Raw genomic sequence first — 22913 nt, 5'->3', positions numbered from 1 at the left:
ATTAGCATGCACCTGTTACATTTATGCTGTGATAACTGACGCATAACTGAAGCAATTAGCTTTTTCCTTCCAATTTATGTCTTCCGAAATTTAGTTTGAATAACGTCAACTAAATTGTACAGTTTATGGTGCTCCTGTGGCTTTTCCATTTTTTTAATTGCTTCAGAATGTATGGTCTTACAAGTTGTACTGAATGGTGTCGGTTATCTTCACTGTTGCTTTCTACCTCTTCCAAAGTAAACCCCTTTGCCTAGATAGAAGAGAGAACAAAGTAAACAATTCCCCAGCCTCTCTTCAATTCTCATTCTAGATCAAGGCATTACCAAATGGTCAGAACTTCTCTGTCCTCACTACATTTTTAAACCCTTTTCGCCATTCACCTACCCATTCCTGACCTTGCCCTCTCCCCACCCTCCACTGTTTTTGGTTTCTCCTCACATTTTGGGGGGGGGGAGGGGAACACACCTTTCTTCATTTCTAATCCTGCTAATCAAAACGTTTGGGCTCAGTGGGCCAAATGCTATTTATTTATTTCCAAAGGAAACAAAACTGCCTCTTCAAGTGGTAGCCCATTATAGCTCCTTCCTCCCCCCATCCCGGTGTCCTGAGGTCATTGGGATGCATAATTCTTTGTGAACAGAAGCTGAATGATAGAGAATAAGGAGAGGACATGAGGACATAGTGATAAGTTGGGCAACTGTACATCGTGGAGGGGTGGAATTCAACACTGAGCTTGTTTGGTGACAGCCCTAATGTTTCCTTCCATGGAGAGAGAAAGCTTCCTGGAAGACCCGCGGCCTTCCCCATGTTAACAGCCTCTATAGTTGGTTGTTTTAGAGCTGCAGTGGAAACGCGGAGAAGGGTTTCGGTAGACCAGCTGTTGCTTTGTCGGCAGATGTGGAAGCGCATCTGTATGCCTGTATGGTGGAACTAGAGTCCTGCTGCTTTCTTTGTTGAACTTCTTGTCCTGTGTTCACCTTAAATGGCTTTCTACTTTGCCTTCGTGGAACCATTGTGGGATGGGCTTTGCTTCCCTTACGCCTAACATTTTGCATGTGGTGGTTTGCAGTGCTATCATTGGCCGCAGCAGAAAAGATTTCAAGAGGTACTTGTTCAACTTCATCGCTGCTATGCCTGCTGTAAGTGTTGACATCGCTTTTGTAAACGTGACCAATTCCAACTTCTCAGATGAGCTCCAAAGTTAGCTGTTGTGTTTTAAAAATTGAAATGGCATGTTATTTTCTTTTTTAAAAAAACTAAAAAAACAAACTTGCGCATGCATCTAGGGTCATAATTAATCCCAAAGGGCTGTAAGAAATATATAATGCTTTAACTTAAAGGCAGTGAGATAAATTTGACTCCAGTTTAAAGATTGAGGGTGTGTGTGAAATACTCCACATCCAGAGTATTTAGGGGTATAAGTAATTTTTTTTTAAAATGCAGACAGCAGCTAAGATGAAGAAATGTTAGCTATTCATGTTAGTTTATATTCATCCCTCTACAAGATTTTTAGTTGAAGAAAAATGTACATAAATATGCTATTGGCAACTGGTGAGAAGTGGTCATTAGACATCCAAGGGGGGCAGGAAAGAAAAACAACTTTATAAATTTTCTTTTTTAAGAAAATTTTCTTTTTTAAGAAAGTAGATACCTTCTTAAGTGTTTTTCATCTTTTTCCTAACATACGACTCTGTTGGCATTTTTGGCCTCAAGGTCAGATGAGAAAGTGCTTTTTACAAGTGTTAGATGGTTTTGTAGAAAAATGCATTCTTGTTCTAGAGTGTTGTGACTTCAAAAAATATAGACAGGCATTAGTGTATACAGAGCAGTTAGATTAATAACTCAAACTTGGTGGAAAGCCTCAACAACCTTTCCACCCTTCTAAAATTCATAAATAGCATACTGTGTGTAGCCCCCTCCCCATTAAACAGCTTATCAAGCTGTTATTAAACAGCCCTTATCAAGAAACTGAGTTTATTTGTAAATCAATATAATACCCATATACATTTTCTCTTGTTTGATCTACTTGTTTAAGACGTCTACATTATTATAATATGAATATTGTAATAAAACGTTAAAGTAATATGTTCCAACATAAAAATAACTGAATAGTCCTTCCTTCTAATGAAGTGCATGCACTTTTCAGCCTTTGAACAGTGATATCACTTTGTGGCTGCAAGATTTAGACTAGGGATGCCACATGTAATTGATGGATCAGATTAATCAATTTAATAATATATTTAAGAGTACTTGGACTCGAAATGGTGTCCCTAATTCACAGATGAGCAGATTCGCCATTTGCAGATGGCAAGTGCCATCTTAAAACAGCCGTTCTCTCCAATATGTGAGAGAAGAGGGCATGATTCAATGACACCTGTGTGCATCATCTAAAAGAAAAGAGCATGGCTTGCATACAAAGGTGGTGTTCTACTAGTGGAAAAATTCACTGCTCATTAAAGAGCTGTTTCTGACCTTAGGGGAAAGTGCTGTATGAGAAATGTAGCCCCAAATCCAATATAACCTCTTCCATTTCTGGAAACTCTTGCACAACCAACCATAAATAAATAAATCATAAAAACAAAGCAAACCCCATAACAGACACAGGAAGCTTTGGCAGCACACTGGTAACAAAACAACACCATTTGAATCCAGGAGTAGATAATCTTTGGCCCTCCAGATGTTGCTGAACTGCAACTCCTATCAGCCCTAGCAGTCATAGTCAGTGGAAAGTTTTCTATTTCCTTACATGATATTTTGTGGAAATGGCACTAATACACCTTCCACTCAGTTCTCTGGATCCAAGCCGGTGTTGTTGTTTATAACTATTTTGAATACAAATTTATGTAGGTTGACAACACGATCCCATGCATGATGCTCAGAGGTAATTCCTACTGAGTTTATTGAAGCATACTTCTGAGTAATCTTATATGGGATTGCAGCCCAAGATTTATTCAATTGGGCGATGATCCTGGTTTTTAATATGCCATCTGAGCTAACCTAAGGTGGAGGGTTTTATGCAGCTTAGACTTTGCCCTCTTACTGATGCGAAGAAGCAATCCTTATTTAACTTATTTGAGTTTGTGTAACATTGTACTGCTGCTGTTCATAGATCTCCCTGGTGAACAACTTCTTGAAGTACGGGCTAAACGAGCTTAAGTTGTGTTTCCGTGTTCGACTCACCAAGTACCTATATGAGCAATATCTTCAGTAAGTGACTAATTTCCCTCCCTCAAATATTTTTAATGATTTAATATAAATTTAAATCAGTCTTAAATCATGTGCTTAATTGTTAAAAATGCTATCAGTTACTTATAAAACGCATAATTCAGTAGAAAATGCCACATTAATCTAACTCGCTGTTTTCCACACATTTTAGGACTTATACCTATTACAAAATGGGGAATCTGGACAACAGAATAGCCAATCCAGATCAGCTGCTGACACAAGATGTAGAAAAGTTTTGTAACAGTGTAGTAGACCTGTATTCAAACCTTAGCAAGGTAAGATTAAAGAGGAGCCATTCTTTGGTAATTCCATAATCTGCATAATTAAGCATCATTTTAATATTTGTAGGATAGAAGTATATTAATATCAGCGTGTAACTGTTTAGCATAATCATTTGTATTAAGTCCAGCGCATTACTTGATTGAGTCAGCCACATCAGAGATAGTTATAGTCCACAAATTATTAGGTACAACACTGCAAATGTCTTCAATGTCTTTCATTTAGGGCATGTCACATGCAACTGAAGTAGTTTCAGTTGAGCTGCTGCTTCTTTCCACACATTCTGTTAAGCAGCTTACAACACCATGTTTGCAATCTATAGCTTCTTGTCTGCCAAGCCACATCAAGGCCCAGATAGTTGTCTCTCTTGTTTCAGTCCTCTCATAAACTTGAAAGACTTTCTTGGAGGCAGTTTGTAGACAGCTGTTGAGCAGAAGAGACAACACAAACTGAATAGATAGGCTGATGCATATTATTGTCTTAAGTTTTGAACTCTTTGTTTTCTACCGTAGATTCCGGCGTATAAGACGACTTTTTAACCCCAGAAAAGAGGTTAAAAAGTCAGGGGTTGCCTTATACGCCGGGTATGGGCGGCGCGGAGTTGAGCCCACCCCCTGCTGCTGCTGTGGCGGCTCCAAAGCAGTGGCGGTGGGCTCCACTGCACTCCAGGTGGCTTTCTCCCAGCACGGAGTCCGCTCCTCCCCGCTGCTGCTTCGGAAGCAATGGGAGGCTGGCTCAGCTCTGCGCCAGGAGAAAGCCGCCCATTGCGGAGCCTGCCCCCCGCACTGCTTCAGAAGCAGCAGCAGGGGCGGGGGGCTCCGCTCTGCACCGGGCGGCTTTCTCCTGGTGCAGAGCTGCCCAGCGTATTAAGCGACTGGGCTTAGAAGACGAACCCCCAAATTGCAGTTGCCAATTTGGGGGGTCGTCTAATATGCCCAGTCGCCTAATACACCGGAATCTACGCTAAATCGAATGGTGTTATGTACTGAACTATGTCCAACCACTGCTTAATAAATGGAATGTGATTTCTTGGAGAATGAATATAAATCTTATATTTCAGTGTTGTGTGGGCTAATTTGGCTGTGTTTATTTGCAGAATGTGAGTTTGTTTAGAAGTTGTGTATTTTTTGGACTTTTTTGAAAGTTGTGTGTCTTTTTTTTGGCCTCATGACAACTATTATTAAACCTTCTCTTAACAGCCATTTTTGGATATCGTTTTGTATATCTTCAAGCTAACAAGTGCAATAGGAGCTCAGGTAAGATCACATTTTTAATCATGTACAGTAATTGTTCTGCAAATGACCCATTTGTTCTACAGCACAAGCAATGTATTATCAGGGAACTTTCTATAGATCTAGTATTCAGAAACATTTGGAACCAAAGCATTTTAAAAAAATACACAAACACTCCAGGCCATTTTATTAAGCAACTGCTCTTGAAAATTTCTCAAGTCAATGCTGATGTCACTGGAAATATGTTGAAAGATGAGGGGAAGCCGCAGTTGAAACTTTATAGGCTAATTTCATAACATACAGACAAACAAGTTACCAGCGTATACAATCCACGCTCTCTTGGAAGGTGATTGCATCATAGCCAAGCCGTTGAATTTTCATTGGCTTCCATTTCTGAGCAGATCTAATGGTTTGCCAATAGTTCGACGTCACTTTTTGTGGAAGCGTTTGTCCTGAAAACCTCTTATCCAGGCTGAGGTAGATTCAAACATGTGAAAAAAGAAATTATCACATGTCTGCATTCTTTCCAGTGTGTGGTTCAGCTTGCTGTGTGCTAAGAGTGTATTTTTCCACATTTCAGCTGGTAGATTTAAATAACCTATTGTTATCCCTTTCTGGTAATAAAACTCCACTGCATCTGTCCCATAATTCAGCACAACAGAAATACCATTGGCTCAGGCTAAGGTTCTGCATCTTAATGGATTCATGCGTACCTTAAAAGAGAAGCCAGGGCTGTCCATACTAATGTTTTGTTCCGATACATGCAGCTGAAGATTGTAACAGTCTTCCTTGGTTGTATACCTGGATGCTCAACTGCCGTGAATCCCTCAGTAAAATTTCACTAAGGCTGCGATTTTATGCAGATTTACCTTGAGGTAACTCCCACTGGGCTCAGTTGAACTTCTGAAGAGATTTGTATAGGATTATATTACCAATTTTCCCAGTGCCTCCTGCAGCCCATCCTGTATCTATTGGTCTCATCAGTATATTTCTTTGAGAAATGTTTTCTGCAGTGTTCATTTCCCCACAGAAAGTTAGCTTTTTCCTTGAATAACTATGTTGAGCAATCCCATACGTGTTTACTCAGAAGAAATCTCACATTGTTCTGTGGAACTTATTCTCAGTTAAGCGTGGATAGGATTTCAGCTTTAGGTTAGAAAGGATTTGAATATATTGTTGTCAATATAAAATAATACTGTACAAGCATTCCTAAAGTCTTCTTTATTGCAGGGAGTCATACATACAGATACTTTTGAAACTTTCAAAACTCTTATTCAGTTTTCTTGTGTTCTCCCCTACTTAAAATACTTGAGGGAAAATCAAGTATCTTAAGTAGGGGAGCACTCAATAAAATTGAATGAGGGTTTTGAAAGTTTTTAAAGAATCTGTGTATATGGCTCCCTCTAAGTATTTTAAGTAGGGGAGAACTCAATAAATTGAATGAGAACACTAGTCTGGCTGAGCTTTGAATAAGAATTTAAAAACCTAGTTGCCTAGTTATTGACTTCAAAGGGAAGACTTGTGCATAGCTTAGCTTTGGAAAACTCTGTTTGGAGATCAGTAGTAGCCCAGTTTGCTCATCACATTAAACCGTAGATTAAAATAACCTACTGTTTGGTGAAAATGAGCAGCATGCTAGTGCATACTGTTTGTTCATATTAAACCATAGCTTGTTTTAAACTGATTTAACACGATGCTCAAACCAGGACAATGTGATTTTTACAAAGTAAAAGTTTACAAGATGACATGAAATAAATCTCTTACAAGCATTAGTAAATCATAAAAATAGAACTGGATCTCTTTGTGCGCACTCATTTGTTAGACATTAATTATAATAATTGAAGTAAATAAAGTAATTAAACTATTTTATGCTAATAATCGATTCTAATCTAATCAATCATAATATGAAGTGTGCACACCTGAATTCTTTATCTTCCTTAGGAAATTGTACTAAACGTCACATTTAATGTTTTATTATGATTTTACAGCAGTTCATTGAGAGATTCTATGTAAATAAATGTTACTTCATCAGTGCAAGGTTGCAAAATGCTCTTTGCATGCAGCTATTTCACCAATATTGAATGGGGCAGGTCTGCTTGCATGGAACTTGTGTGTCATTGGAGATTTCAATTGTAGGCAATGTTCTTAAGTATTTTCTATGCAAATATGTCTTCAAAGTTATACCCTTTGAACAGTGTGTGTTTTATCCTTCTGTAGATAGTTGCCCATGGGGGGGGGGAGGAACCTTATACATGTATTTTTCACACATACATGTGCAAATGTTAATTTAAAAAATTGTGGTCACTAACCAGTTTGCTCTGGAATTCTTGTCGTATTTCCCACATATTTATAGGGCCCTGCTTCCATGATGGCCTACTTGATTATTTCAGGCTTTTTCCTCACACGTTTAAGAAGGCCCATTGGTAAAATGACTATCACGGAACAAAAATATGAAGGAGAGTACAGATTTGTCAATTCCCGGCTCATTACCAATAGGTATGCGTTTGTTTCAAGGCAAACTGGGGGTTCATAAAGACCAACTAAGAAATAAGATCCTTTCAGTGTTTCTTTATTTTCAAAAATTTGTTAACTTGCACTTATCACAATCCCAAGATCAGCTGTTCTCCTGAATTCCTTGTAGTTAAAACAACTAAAAAATTCTGAACTATTTAACGCTTATTATTGGTCCATTTCAAAGAAGAGACAGTTTTCCTGGATTGATATTGTAGCAGCTTTGAAGTGTGGCTTACAGATGGCATAATCCACATAGAACGAAGTGTTAGGGTAGAGTAGTGCTTTACTCTGCAAATGGCAGGGATCATGTTTTTTGAATTCTCCCGTGTGCTATTTGTTTTTTGTAAATCCTGTACATAGAAACTTAGCCTAGCAAGAAGAGAGGTTCACCCTTTCCTATTCTAATGTTTGACTTGCAAGAAGGTTTTTTGTGAGTGTTTTTGTGTGTGTTTTTACTGGTGTGGGGGCATTCAAAATTGACCACCTACCTGCAGACAGAAGTGGTGGGGGCAGTCCCTTCTGTCTCCCCTTGACTCTTTCACCAGAGTTCTGCCTCATTCCGCTGGACAGATAGCCCGCGTTTGATTTCTGGTCACTCTTGTTGCAGGTAGTCCTTGCATTTTATTATCATTCTTTTTTTCATTTCCCCTTTTGCAGTGAAGAAATTGCTTTCTATAATGGGAATCAAAGAGAAAAGCAAACCATTCACAAAGCTTTCCACAAACTGGTAAGTTAGCATGAAGCAAAACGGTGTGTGTATGGTTCTTTGCAGAAGAGCTAGAGGGATACCTTAATGAGATGATCATCTAATGAAATTATGTCATTTTAAAAAACAACAACTATATTTTCCCCAGACACAGTGCATAAATTACTTTGTGGCATGTATTGCTACAGGCTATATTATTATATATTGTATTGCATGTATTGCCCGCCTTTCTTCCATAGAATTCACTTTGGCATATATGGTTGTCCCCCTGCCCATTCTGTCCTTGCAACAGCCTTGTGAGATAGGCTAGGTTGAGAGATGGTGACCTGCCCAAGGTTACCCAGTGACTGATCTTCATGGTTAAGTGAGGGGTTGATTCCTGATCCCTCAAGCCCTAACCCAACACTGTATTCATTAAAAAGGATGCAATCTGCCAAGCATTCATTTTGTATCATCCTCTTCAATTTAGTGACCCACTCCAAGGTTGCTTACATAAATGAATGTTGTGAAGCAGAAGTTGCTTAGTGACTTTGTACCCAAAGGATTTAGCAAGGTTTGAAAGAGGATTAAGTTTTTCACAAAATAATAAAATGGGGGGGGGGTAGCATATCTTTATCATTTGGATGGTATGGCCTTCGACTTGGTGTAAACATATTTGATTTAAACAAAAGCTGCAGGAATTTGGGGTTATATTGGAATATGGGCAGAACTGAACAAGACAGTGGCAGATCTGTGCTTTCAAACATGTATTACCACCCAACAGCAGTAAGTGATAGGGGTGAGATTTCCAATGAAGGTGCTGTGCCCTTCTGCTTGCTGCTTCCCTCTCCCCCAGCTGCTTTTCTCCCAGCTGGGCTTTAAGAGTGGAAGTGAGCCTAGCTGGAAAGAAAGCAGGCTAAGGAAGTGCTGAGGATTAACCCATCATAACTCCATGGGAAATTACGCTCCACATCCATCCCACTGCCGCACTGCTCTCTCCCCGCCTGTCTGCACTGCCTCACTCCACCCTGACCTTTTTCTGAGATGGTATGCTTAGATTCATTAGTTTTACTTTTAGCAGACAAGTTGCCTGCAGCAGTTTTTTGTTTTTTGCATCCAAGTTGCTGAGGCACCAGAAAGTGCTTCAGGAGGTGTTTACCCATTCACTTTAAGGTACCTCATACAGCTCACACATCCCTCTGAAGCACCCTATCTTTGGCCAAGGATTTGTTTGTTTTTAATCCACTGCACAATCCTATTGTAATATTGTGCGTGCAAATACATATTACCCTTTCCCATGTGTTTTCTTAGCATTACTTGTGAGAAGACTAGTCATCCTTTTTAAATGGAAGTTGGGATTTTCAAGCTTGCCAAAAGGGGGATATTGGATATGGAGTGCCCGGCCTTGGTGGAACAATTCCCTCTTGTGCACTGTAGTGTGCTTCAACATTTGTTTTCTTATTGCTCCTACAAATGTACATATATTTTAATGCTGGCTTGGCAGAGAACTAGACTGTTTTAGAAGCTATCGATTCAGTGCTTTAAATATATAGAATCTCTTGAAATAATTCTCCCCTTTTTTCCATTTCAATAGGTAGAGCACTTGCACAATTTTATCCTGTTCCGGTTTACTATGGGCTTCATAGATACCATTGTTGCCAAATGTAAGTGTGCATAACTTCGCCAAATGTAAGTGTGCATAACACCCCCGGCCCTTTTGTGTGATAATCGCATCGGAGGAAAAATCAATTGCATTGGTGATTGGGGTGCGGGGAGTTGGCTGGAAGTCACTTTAGGTTGTCCTGAGCAAGATAGAGCAACTAACAAATTTATTTAATAATTAGTAATAGTAATAATAGTAGTAATAATAATATGATGTATAATAACCTCACTCTCAATTTGTTGATTTCAGTGGTGCACTTAGTGGTGTACTCAATTAGATGGTAATGTATTAATTCACTTACTTCATCAGCCAACTCTGCTGTGTTTGGGCACCCTCCTCATTTTGTGGAGTAGATCCCCTTAACTTCTGCCCCAAAGTCCTGTCCTGACAACACTACTGGTTAGCTTAGATCCAAAAGTGCCTTGTAGAAGCCTTGTAGAAGCCAAAGGGCACTTCTCCGCTATCCCATTTCCTCAGATAATCCACTCCTCTGTAGCACCGCTATCATGTCACATCAAAGACGGTCCTCTCCAATCCTCGGAACAAACGTTCGGGGTTCTTTAGTCAGGGTGTGTGTGTGGAAAAGTAGCCTTGCACAAGCGTAGTTCCACTCACACTTTCTTGGATCCATACAACTACGAACCCAACAGAAATGAGTGTAACAGGTGGGTTTGACGAGACGTAATGAATAGAGTTGCATGCTGCTGCTTAGTGTTGGCTTTATGTATCTTCCTCAGAATCATTGTAACCTTGTATTCATAGCTGTCCTTGAAATAAACTTCTAAAAAATATTTCAGACCTTGCAACTGTCGTTGGCTATCTGGTTGTTAGCCGTCCGTTTTTGAACCTGTCTCATCCTCGCCATCAGAATAGTACCCATGCAGAACTTTTGGAGGTAAGCAATACACTTCTGAGCTGAGTTATAGTGGACAGCATGCAATTTGCTTGCTTACTCATGATCAACCCCGCATTTTGTCACTTTAAGGATTACTACCAAAGTGGAAGAATGTTACTGAGAATGTCTCAAGCGCTTGGCAGGATAGTTCTCGCAGGCCGTGAAATGACACGGTTGGCTGGGTAAGACCATTAATATGTACTATTGCCATTATCTTCCCAATAATGTATAGCAGTCAGGGCATGGCTTGTTGTGACATATGAACCTGGACTCGTGGTTTGTTTCTATGCAAGCCATGAATGGTAACCAAGGTTTCTTTTTGGCTTACCACTTGTGGTTATTTGGAGGAAACAAATCATGAACCGAGGTTCAGACATCGTGACAAGCCAGGATCTGGCCTCTTCCCAATGGGGTAGGAAGGAGTGGAGAGAGAACTTTTTAACAGCATGCATTAGCATATTCCTCGTTCACCATGTAAATCATAGTTAATGGAAAAAATAGTTTAATGTGATTTGTGAACTAGTCTAATTTGTAATTATGACTTACTTGCATTATTGCACCATCATTTTAAGCCGCTTTGGTTATTTAATTAGCTTTTGGAAACACTTTATTTTTTGAAGAATATTTAGTAATGCCTTTTCAGTTTAATAAGGTGTCCTTTTTTTAACTTCTAGGTTCACCGCTCGAATTACAGAATTAATGCAAGTTCTGAAGGAGTTGAACAGTGGCAAATATCAGCGGACTATGTTAGCCCAAGAAAAGGGTAAATGGCAGACTTGATGTGTCTTTAAACTCATAGTCAGATTTGTGCACTTTCTAATGCATGCTTTTCTTTTTCACTTAAGATTCAGAAATGGAAAAGGCTGTGCCACTGATACCTGGCTCCGGACGAATAGTCATCGCAGATAATATTATCAAGTATGTAAAGTATCTATTCTCTTGTTAGATTTTCTCTCATTGGCCTTCTTCAGTTCTACACACTTCCACTCCACACTCCACACTTTTACAATTTTGTTTTTAATTCAGTGCTCACCGGTCTGTTTCCACTATGCAGGACTCTGCGAATGTGCAGCTCCCCCAACCACTTTGCTCTTCCCTTGTTTTTTTATCTTTTTTTATTTCCTGACCATGGTTACCTAAACCAATATTTGATTTAGAGCGTTATCTAATCCCAGACATGGGTGTTCTGAGCTAACCTTGTCCTAGTTCAGTGTGGCATGGGAGCAAAAAGAACCGCAAGGAGAGATTTCGGCAGTCATTACCAGGCATGCTGTGGCAAAAAAGAAAGAGAGAGAGAAAGAAAGAAACGTTAACCATGTAAGATTATACCAAAGGAGAACTTGAATGCAAATTGTGCAAGCTTGCAGATAACTTACATAATTTGTATAGCCTGAGATCTTGGGAGAGCTGCAGCCAGTTGGCACAGGCAATTACCAGTCAATGATCTGCAGGTGAGGCAGTGGAAGTGCTGGACCCGTGCCTTGCCTCGGTAATGGACTGAACGAGAGCCCACAAACTGAAGCTCAATCCAGATAAGACTGAGGCACTGTTAGTGGGCGGTTCCCTAGACCAGATGAGTGGGAAGTCACCTGCTCTTGATGGGGTTACACTTCCTCTGAAGGAGCAGGTTCATAGCTTGGGGGTTCTCCTGGATCCTTTGCTGTCTCTTGAGGCTCAGGACTCAGTGGCCCAGAGTGCCTTCCATCAGCTTCAGCTGGTGGCCCAGCTATGCCCCTATCTGGACAGGGATAGCCTAACTTCTGTTATCTATGCTCTGGTAACCTCAAGGTTACTGCGATGTGTTATACATAGGGCTGCCTCTGAAGATGGTTCGGAAACTTCAACTGGTGAAGAATTCAGTGGCCAGGCTGCTCACCAGAGCAAGACGGTTTGAGCATATTACACCAATTCTGGTCCGACTGCACTGGCTACCAATTAGTTTCCGGGCCCAATTCAGAGTGCTGGTTTTGACCTATAAAGCCTTAAATGGCTCAGGACCACAATACCTCAAGGACTGCCTCTTTCCATATGTACCTACCCGGACCCTGAGAACATCTTCTGAGGCCCTCCTTTGTGTGCCTCCTCCTCAAGAGGTCCAGAGGGTGGCAATACGAAAATGGGCCTTCTCTGCTCTCCCCAGGGAGGTTCGCCTGGCACCTTCATTATATCCTTTTTAACTAGGCCTTTGTTTGATCTGTTTGGCATCCTATGCCCTTTTAAAATGTCTTTTTTTGCGGGGTGCTATTGGGTTGTTGTTTTTATTTTTATTATGTATTTTGTGGTTTTATATCTTGGTTTTATTCTAAGACCCCCGGGTATAGGGCGGTATATAAATTCAATAAATTTTTATTATTATAAAAAAATTATTTATTATTATCTGTGTAAGGCAGTTTTGGACTAGGTCCATGCTTGCCCACATTGATCATCTGATTGAAAGCATAGTAGTTTGACTTTACATCAGTTGCTACTTGTTTGTTTCATGGTAGGGCTGTGTCTGTGCATCTTCAGAAAGTATGATCTCTTAGTATTAACAGCAACGTATCTGTTTTTTTCCTTGCAGGTTTGATCATGTTCCATTGGCAACACCCAATGGCGATATGTTGATTAGAGACCTCAACTTCGAGGTATGTCATGACGTGAGCGATTTCATCTTGAAAGAATGGGATACGTCTATTGTCTGAATGAGGGAAACAAATTTCTTTCCCATCCCCTACTCCTGAAAAACTTCTCTGGAAGGTCAGGGGACCCTCATAAAACAGTGTCAGAGGGCCTGTGTTACCCAAAATTGGGTGGAGGCACTTTGCACTAGCAGAGCTCTGCCTGATTTGGGGTGATTCCTCCTCTCCCAATGTCATCCCCGTCCCACCAGAGAAGCTTTTCTGGGGCTGTGGAAGGGCAAGAAGGAATGGTAAATATCCATATACTATCAGCCATCTGTTCACATAGAATTTGGTTCTAACTGCAAGCATTCAGTAGGTGGGTAGAAAAATCTAAACTTTCTCATCAGAACATGTGAGAATAGAACAATATTGATCAGGAACCCATGTGATCAACTCATGGTTTCCTTCGTTTTAGCCTTATAGTCCTGTCCATATGGTTTTTAACAGTGTTTCTGTACAGTTAACAAGTTTTTTGTTGTTGTCCGTAATTATTATTGGCAGCTCCGTGTGCAAATCTGCTGCACCAGCCAAATCACAGGGATTACCCTATTTTTTGCCCTATAGGACACACTTTTTCCCCTCCAAAAATGAAGGGGAAATGTGTGTGCGTCCTATGGGGCGAATACAGGCTTTCGCTGAAGCTTGGAGAGCGAGAGGGGTCGGTGCGCACCAACCCCTCTCACTCTCCAGGCTTCAGGAAGCTATCAGCAAGCCTGGGGATAGCAGCCTGCTGCCCGGCGCGCGGGCGCCCTGAAGCAGAGCGCCCCACGTGCCGGGCAGCCCTGCGGGAGTTCCCGCAGGGCTCCCTAGGCTGCGGATAGCAGCCTGTTGTCCAGCGCGCGGGCGCCCTGAAGCAGAGCGCCCCGCGTGCCGGGCAGACATCCACAGCCTGGGGAGCCCTGCAGGAGTTCCTGCAGGGCTCCCTAGGCTGCGAATAGCAGCCTGCTGCACGGAGCATGGGGCACGCTGAAGCAGAGCGCCCTGCACTTTGGGCAGACATCGGGCAGCCCCACAAGCTCGGGGGACAGCGGGGAGGCGCAGCGCCGCCATACCGCTGTTCCCCAACCTGGTTTGGATTCCCCAACCTGGTTTTGGGAGGGAAATGAAGGAAAACTAGGTGCGTCCTATGGGCTGAAAAATACGGTTTATGTGCATTGGAATCATCATCTTAACAAATTATAAACCACTAGGTGTCACTGTTGGGTGACTCTAAAGTGAAACTTTATTATAATCACATGGGAGTTCAAGCATTTTCTTAAACATCTAGAATAGTCCTGGATATAAGGAGATGCTGTACTAATTATAAAATGGGAAAGTAAGCCAATTTATTCTTTCATATATGCCTCCTCTTCTTACAAATCAACCCAAAATGTGTTTACTTGGTAGTCCTCTGAATTTAGTGGTATTTTCTTTTTAGTAAGTTCACTTAGGGAAGCGGTCTTCATTTGATTGTTATTTCCTGCATCCTCAGATTCCTAGTTAAGTAGTTGCTAGCTTTTAAAGTTTAACTAAAGACTTCCAGTTGTTGAAACCGAGCAAAGGTTACACTGAGGAATTTGACTTTTTAGCTTAAAGGAACACAGTGGGTTTGGAATTTGGGGGGGGGGGTTGGCAACTCATTTGAAGTTTTCCATTTTGAGTGCTCACGCTTGAAAGAACATTGTGGAGCAATAATTTTGTTCAGTGGTTAATACAGTATAAGGATACCTGATTAATACAGTAGGTTGAGCTGACATACAAATAAAAACTAAGCAGTTACCCATATTGCTCATAGTCCTTTTTTCAAAATATTTAAATACATGATTTGCATTCCAGGTACGATCCGGTGCAAATGTTCTGATTTGTGGGCCAAATGGGTGTGGAAAGAGTTCTCTCTTCCGTGTCCTTGGTGAGGTAAGTAAATGCGGGGGAAAGTATACCTTTAACATCAAAAGGCGCAAAATCACAATTCATTGAATTTTATTATTTGTTTTATCTTTGCAGTTGTGGCCCCTGTTTGGTGGCTGTCTGACTAAGCCAGAGAGAGGAAAGCTGTTTTATGTTCCTCAGGTAAAGCAAACTGCCATAGCCTTTGGCATTTCTTGTTGTTTTTAAAAATGTGTATCAAGTTGTCCTGATTCCTGGCAATTTACTTTCAGAGACCATATATGACTCTTGGAACACTCAGAGACCAAGTCATCTACCCAGATACCGTAGATGACCAGAGAAGGAAAGGAATCTCTGACCAGGTAAAACAATGTCCCAGTTATTATTATTATTTTGCTGTAAAAGCTGAAGTTCACTGTAAACTTAGGTAAACATTAAAAACAGCAGCAAAACCATAACTTTCATACAGCGTTTGACAGTATAGCTATGCTGCTTCTTTTTCGTAAGTAAACTTCATTTGATTGAAGCCATGGCCAATTCATACAACCAATTTTGTTGTAGTTGCAGTGTGGTGAATACTATAGCATCTGGCTTATGCGCCACTGAAGTTAAACACAGGGTACATGAGAAAGGGGGAAAGATGGATAGGCAAGTTCCGTTATAGTAGTTGGCATGTGTAATACATCTCCTTTAGTGCTACTGGGCCTTTAAGGCAGATGAAGCAAGATAGCTCCACATGCAGCCCAACCTAGTAGCGGCATAATGGCTGCTGCTACATCCTTTATTCTCGTGGACCTGGTGCTCTGCTTTCCACTCGAGAAGGGAGTCAAGATGCACAAAAGGACCGATTCCCCACTGCTACGTCCCTAATTGGGGAGCCCAAATGCATGTGAAGCAGAAGTTCTGATTGCTTCCTGTCCTATCTCAAGGCCAAAAGGTTAGAGATTTAGTGCCACTCCACAGTGTGAATGGCTTTGCCCATCTCGGGGGAGTGGGGGGGGGAGGTTTGGGAGAAAGTGGCGGCTAGGCTTCCTCTTGGCAATAGTGTTAAAGGCCGAACAATTTTTAGAACTACTGTGAGGTTGGTTTTTGTTTTGGGGCATAATGAGCAGCATGAACTTCCATTCAGCTTCAGTGCATGGGATGGACAGCAATGAAAAGTACTCACTCCAGTTTGCTGGCAGGGCTTGGTGGTGTTCAGTATGTGATCAAACATTTTGATCCAGACCATCTCAACATTCTTTGGAGGTGGAAATAGTGGAGAAAACTGAAATAAGTCGTAAAACAAGTACATTTTCAAGTCTGTTGACCTATGCTGTTTTGCTTCCAGGTGTTAAAGGAGTACTTGGACAACGTCCAGTTGGGTCAGATCCTGGACCGTGAAGGAGGCTGGGATAGTGTTCAGGACTGGATGGATGTTCTCAGTGGAGGAGAGAAACAGAGGATGGCCGTATGTGGTCTTTACACTGCCATTTTATAAAATGTTTATATTTTCCAGCACCACACTGAGGACTAGGCATTAATTGTTTTAAGAACAACTGTCAGGGACTGGAATGCAGAGACTGAAAAGTGGGTGAGATCACCTCCCCCTTCTCCTGCCACTGGCAGGGAAGAGGGAGAGAGTGTTGATTTACAGCCAAGCTATGAGCAAACTAATCAGGCAGAGGCTAGCAAACAGTTATGAGGATTTAACAGAAGCAGGAACAGAAAGGGGGCTAACTGCGGACACTTCATTAGACAGCAGAGATGATCTACATTCCCCTCAAACACGAAGGTCTTTAAGGGTACAAGAGCATCATGGAATTTGTCCAAGGGAAGACTCCGTAGGAGCACACGTGTTGCTGGGAAAGAGGGAAGGAGGAGGAGTCAGAGTGAGCAACGGCATTATGGTGGCAAGACGTGAATTCTTGTCTCTTATCGTAGAGACTGAATAAATAATACCGTATTTTTCGCACCATAGGACGCACTTTTTCCCCTCCAAAAATGAAAGGGAAATGTGTGTGCGTCCTATGGTGCGAATGCAGGCTTTCGCTGAAGCCTGGAGAGTGAGAGGGGTCGGTGCGCACCGACCCCTCACGCTCTCCAGGCTTCGCGGACCTCTTCGCAAGGAGCGGGAGCGCTCCGGCTCCTTGCGGAGAGTTGCCAGCATGCCGAAGCCTGCGCGCGCTGAGCTCAGCGCGCCCAGGCTTCGCGGACCTCTCCGCAAGGAGCCGGAGCGCTCCGGCTCCTTGCGGAGAGTTGCCAGCATGCCGAAGCCTGCGGCGCTGAGCTCAGCGCGCCCAGGCTTCGCGGACCTCTCCGCAAGGAGCCGGAGCGCTCCGGCTCCTTGCGGAGAGTCGCCAGCATGCCGAAGCCTGCGCGCGCTGAGCTCAGCGCGCCCAGGCTTCGCGGACCTCTCCGCAAGGAGCCGGAGCGCTCCGGCTCCTTGCGGAGAGTCGCCAGCATGCCGAAGCCTGCGCGCGCTGAGCTCAGCGCGCCCAGGCTTCGCGGACCTCTCCGCAAGGAGCGGGAGTGCTCCCACGGCTTGCAGAGAGCTGCCTGTTTGCGGGCTGGGGTCGGGGGAAGCTCGAGCTTCCCCCGCCCCAGCCCCGCGCCTGGGGGGGGGGAAATAATTTTTTCCCCTTTATTTCCCCCCCAAAAAATGGGTGCGCCCTATGGTCCGGTGCGCCCTATGGTGCGAAAAATACGGTAATTAAAGCTATCTTGTTTCCTCTTGGCTCCTTGAAACTATTGGGAGGGGAGCGGGGGAATTCCTCAGGCCTGGCAACAGCAAAGCTGTTGTCCGATACAGTGGTACCTCAGGTTACATACGCTTCAGGTTACATACGCTTCAGGTTACATACTCCACTAACCCAGAAATAGTGTTTCAGGTTAAGAACTTTGATTCAGGTCAGGTTGAGAACAGAAATCGTGCTCCAGCGGCGCAGCAGCAGCAGGAGGCCCCATTAGCTAAAGTGGTGCTTCAGGTTAAGAACAGTTTCAGGTTAAGTACGGACCTCCGGAACGAATTAAGTACTTAACCCGAGGTACCACTGTATTAAATATGAGCAAAATTGTCCAGTATTAAATATGAGTACAGTTGGAGGCAGTGGTGCTTCTGAATGCCAGTGGCTGGAAACCACAGGAGGGGATAGTGTTCTTGTGTTTTTCTTTTGGCATATCTGAAAGAACGATGGCTTAGGAAGGTTTGTTTCTCCAGCTGAGACTCATTGAGCATCTTGTCCAATATTTACTCTGACTGATAGTGGCTCTCCAGGATCTCAACCAAGGTTCTCTCCATCACCTGTTTTCTCACCTTTTTAAAGGCAGGAGAAACCTAAAACCTGCGGCTCTCCAGAGGGTGTTGGACTCCAGTACCCGTCAGCCACAGTAGTCAGGGATTATGGGAGCTGTAGTCCAGCAACATATTGAGGGTTATATGTTGCCCACCGTGGCTCTACATGCAAAATGTGTTTACTGGAGTGCCACATGCAAAGATCATAAGGATGCTGATGCCGTCTTGAGGATTGTGGGATGAATTTGTAGTTCTATGTCAGTGCTATAGTTTGAATTACTGTATATACTCGAGTATAAGCCGACCCGAATATAAGCCGAGGCACGTAATTTTACCACAAAAAACTGGGAAAACTTATTGACTCGAGTATAAGCCGGTTCAGCACACCACAAACCTCCTGGTGGGCCGGAGTGTGTGTGTGTGTGTGTGTGTGTGTGCATGCACGCATGCACACACACGGCAAAGGGGGCTTCTCTCTCTCCCCCCTCCACCCCTCCTGTCCTCCTGCCTACCTAGGGTGCTGCTGAGAGGCAGAGGCTGGTGGCGGCAAAGGTGGAGGAAGAACAAGCAGCCCAAAAGGGCTGCTTTCAGGCTGCTCATTCCTCCTCCTCCGACAACAGCCTCTGCCGCTGGAAATGCGCTCGGGTGGGACCCTCACTCGAGTATAAGCAGATGGGGGGCTTTTTCAGCATTAAAAATGTGCTGAAAAAGTCAGCTTATACTCGAGTATATACGGTATCTCTTCCATATAACATGACATATTTATTTGGCTAGTTAAAAAATTCTCTTGTATGCAAAAAGTTAGTTTGGGTATACTATGCTTTATAAAAACGTAAATGAGAAATATATCACAATATCGAGTGTTAGATCTTTTGCATTTGGTTTTGCATTGCAGATGGCCAGATTGTTTTACCATAAGCCCCAGTTTGCAATTCTGGACGAATGTACCAGCGCTGTTAGCGTCGACGTGGAAGGCTACATCTACAGCCATTGTCGGAAAGTATGTATGCGTTCATACTTTCTGTTGTTCAGATTCCATTGGCTGTTTGCATTGTCAGTTAAGCTCTAACTTTGAACTGTTCTAACAAGAAGTATCAATAAGATTTTATTACTATAGTGGCCCTATGTTCATATACCTAGATTGGGTCAACCATCTCCTAGACTAAAGCACAGGATACTCAAAACATGCCCAGAGCGAGAGGGAATCCAAATTAGCAAGTTTATTACTTGGAACTTTCTGCACATTTTTGGTGCATTGGATACACATTCACGATGGTATACATTCTTTACTGCGTGATAAGTAAAAGTCAGTTTGCCAACGTAGAGTTGCAAACAATTCCTTAGAAGGCAGGTCAAAGTTTAACTCTCTTAAAATCAAATTCTGTTGATTGTCAGTGAGAAAGATAGCATGCATCTTTAATCCTCCCCCAATTTGTAATGAATGGGACTTAAAAATTGAGTCCATATATGTGATGTGATATGTCTAATAGCGAAGCCAAACCACATGAGAGCCATGATTAGAACAGAGAGTCGTTTTCTGAAAGCAGCTGGGGAGGGGGATGCATTTTGCATTAGGGTCACAGGGAGGGGAGCTTAACCATTTGGCACCCCAAACCCCTTCCTAGAGCAGCTACTAGCTGTGGAGCTGAAAATCTACAGGCAGCAGAATAAATGTGTTATAACCTAGGCTGAGGCACTCTGCAGTGGGGAGCTGGTATGGAACCAAAAGGGTCCACACCCCGACCTCCAACACCGTAGCCCTCTTCCAAATTGTGCCCCCCCCCGCCCGAGCAGCTGCTTTCAGAAATAGACTTTGGGGTATCAAATCACAGTTTCCCTGTATCATGTAATGTGGAGCTTTTGAGAGTTTAGTTTCTTTGGATGAAGCTTAAAGCTTACTTTATCTTATATTCTGTCACTCTAGGTTGGTATCACCCTCTTCACTGTATCTCACAGAAAATCACTTTGGAAACACCATGAGGTAAGATTTATCTTGTTTAAACATAAGTTACGTATTTTGATGTCTGAAATTCATACCTCGCTCGTTAAGATATACCTTGAATTCCTACCAGGAACTGGATTATTGTAACTCGCTCTACGTGGGGCTGCCCTTGAGACTGACCCAGAAACTCCAGCGGGTGCAGAATGCTGCGGCGAGACTCCTTATGGGGTCTGTGCTGCGAGATCACATTCATCCGATACTATACCAGCTGCACTGGCTCCCAGTGGAGTACAGGATCAGGTTTAAGGTGCTGGTTTTAACCTTTAAAGCCCTATACGACCTAGGACCCTCGTACCTACGGGACCGCCTCTCCTGGTATGTCCCACAGAGGAACTTACGGTCTGCAAATAAAAACATCTTGAAGATCCCAGGCCACAGAGAGGTTAGGCTGGCCTCAACTAGAGCCAGGGCTTTCTCGGCCGCGGCTCCAATCTGGTGGAACGCTCTGTCACAAGAGACTAGGGCCCTGCGGGACCGGACATCTTTCCGCAGGGCCTGCAAGACAGAGCTGTTCCACCAGGCCTTTGGTCAGGGTGCAGCCTGACCCCCTCCCTCTGGCAATCTGCACAGAATTTTGCTTAATGATTGCCATCAATTTGATTTTAATTAAGTTTTATAGTGAAATGTTTTTAGAATGTTGGATTATTTTGATTGTTGTTAGCCGCCCTGAGCCCAGCCTCGGCTGGGGAGGGCGGGATATAAATAAAATTTATTATTATTATTATTGTTACTTGTCTTGCTCACTATAACTTACTTGAAATTCTGTGCAGGTGAGTGTGTAGACAGGTGGATGAGGGGAAAATGGTTCTGTTTATGCTTTGCAAGCCTGCTTCATTTCCATGCTGACAGCAAAAGAAGGCACTCAGCTGGTAAAACCAAGCTGAACAGAGAGGTTGTGCAAATCTGCCTGGTAAAAGATAACTTTCAGCAGGGTAGTTCAAAAGGCAAACCAGGCTAGTAACTTCCCTGGCTTAGTTACAAGGCTGATAAAATGCTGGGTCTCCTAAGTGCTTGAAGTGTTTCAGATATTTTTTTCACCTTCACTACATACATCTATGCTATATAAACCCACTCACAGATCAGGAAGCTGAGACACAGTGAGGGTGATCAGGTAAGCAGCTACTCTGAGGAACTGTTATATGATTTTCCTGTGATAGTATGCAGTTGCACATAGCTAAAATGAAACCATAGTTTAAAAGGCAATAAGCACAGCCATCCTGTACCTAATTTCCCAAACCAGATTCCTCCAGGATTTCATAAGCAATTTTAAATATGTGAAGAATTCACCGTTCTTTTTAGCCATTTGTCTGCATATTTCAGTAGTAAAGAGTTGAACACGTAGTCAGAGTTATGAGACCAAACTTCAGCAACCGGATGACTGTATCATCATAAAATAAATAGTTGGAGCTCCTGTCAATGCCACCAGATGGAGGTATAAGACATGCAACATTTTACAGTGTTCTTTCCAAGCAGAAATGTGGTGATAGGAGTTTCTGTAGACAACCCTTATTTAAACAGAGAGTATATATTAAAATCAAGTTAACTAATATGTATTTTTTCTTCTCCTCAGTTCTACCTTCACATGGATGGAAGAGGAAACTATGAGTTCAAGAGGATTACTGAAGATACAATTGAATTTGGTTCTTAAAAACAACAATAATGCATAAATCTACAACCTACTTCAGTGACTGAAAACAGCACGGGGCATAGAAAGGCACAAAGTACAATGTAATTTAACAGATGGCTCATTCTTTAAACCAATTACTAAGTGTAGGATAACAAAGTGTCCAAAACAAGCTGTCGAGGCATTTATTATAATGTAGGATATTACTAATTTGTGTATATGTTGGTTTAAATATTACTATGTACTAAGAATGTCCTTATTCTTGTGGTTTTTAAAACCTGCCTAAATTAAATTGGGCTTAAATCACTGTAACTTTGATTCATCCTGGGATGTAAACATTCTGAAGTCAACTAATTCGACTTCTGTTTGACCTTTGCTTCCTCTGGGGAAGAACCCTTATTAAAGTTAGGGTCGCTACCTCCTCTGCTCCCAGTGCAAAGAGACGTGAATTTCTGTGTCATATCCAGATGCATCATTTCATTGTACTGAATATCATACCTTTTTTCAGGGCAGTACTAGCCTGTTCTATTGCATCATTACACAGGGCAGCAAGCTTTTCCTTTGGCCAAGGGTGGGTGAGGCTCTGTTTTGCAGCAGCATTGGGAGAGAAGTGAACCTTGGACCTACATTTCTAACTGCTAAAGATCTGAGCTTATTCCAATGAAGATCTCATTCTCAGTCTCTGTCCACAGCTTCCCACTGCTCTTTTGGTCCCAGTCTTCTATCCGGCTCAAAAAATAAAATAAATTTCTGTTCTGTTGTTGCCTGTGCTTCGTGCACTTCTGGGAAGGGAAGTGGGGGGAAATGAAGAGGAATGAGGAAGCTGGGGAAGTTGGAGAATAAAGAGAAATAAAAAGTTAAACATAGGAACTCACATTCTGTATTTCAAAACAGAGATCACCGATGTTCACATTTAGAAGTGGGTCTGATCCATTTGATAGCTTTGGGAAGCTGTTCACAGGTTCCTAATAAAATGCCAAGGGCACCTGCCCCA

The 22913-nt window shown here is 42.5% G+C and overlaps 1 protein-coding gene across 2 annotated transcripts in view; it reads left to right on the top strand.

The window, feature by feature from the left end:
- ABCD3 (ATP binding cassette subfamily D member 3) overlaps positions 1–22682 on the top strand; it is a 43289-nt gene extending 20607 nt beyond the window's left edge. The window contains exons 5-23 of one of the 2 annotated variants that reach the window (XM_081914191.1): positions 1070–1139; positions 3110–3207; positions 3377–3500; positions 4704–4760; positions 7090–7232; positions 7908–7977; positions 9530–9599; positions 10396–10493; positions 10584–10675; positions 11168–11256; positions 11339–11411; positions 13054–13117; positions 14969–15046; positions 15137–15202; positions 15292–15381; positions 16350–16469; positions 19189–19293; positions 20218–20274; positions 21866–22682. In XM_081914191.1, coding sequence (XP_081770317.1) covers positions 1070–1139; positions 3110–3207; positions 3377–3500; positions 4704–4760; positions 7090–7232; positions 7908–7977; positions 9530–9599; positions 10396–10493; positions 10584–10675; positions 11168–11256; positions 11339–11411; positions 13054–13117; positions 14969–15046; positions 15137–15202; positions 15292–15381; positions 16350–16469; positions 19189–19293; positions 20218–20274; positions 21866–21943 — 1642 coding nt within the window. In that variant the 3' untranslated portion in view covers positions 21944–22682. The remainder of the gene's footprint in view (positions 1–1069; positions 1140–3109; positions 3208–3376; positions 3501–4703; positions 4761–7089; positions 7233–7907; positions 7978–9529; positions 9600–10395; positions 10494–10583; positions 10676–11167; positions 11257–11338; positions 11412–13053; positions 13118–14968; positions 15047–15136; positions 15203–15291; positions 15382–16349; positions 16470–19188; positions 19294–20217; positions 20275–21865) is intronic. The other variant, XM_081914192.1, reaches the window with a different exon arrangement.
- The last annotated feature ends 231 nt before the right edge of the window (positions 22683–22913 follow it).

The sequence above is a fragment of the Podarcis melisellensis genome (assembly GCF_964234715.1).
Source record: "Podarcis melisellensis genome assembly, chromosome: 6".
NCBI lineage: Eukaryota > Metazoa > Chordata > Lepidosauria > Squamata > Lacertidae > Podarcis > Podarcis melisellensis.
This window is presented reverse-complemented; position numbering and strand designations above follow the sequence as displayed.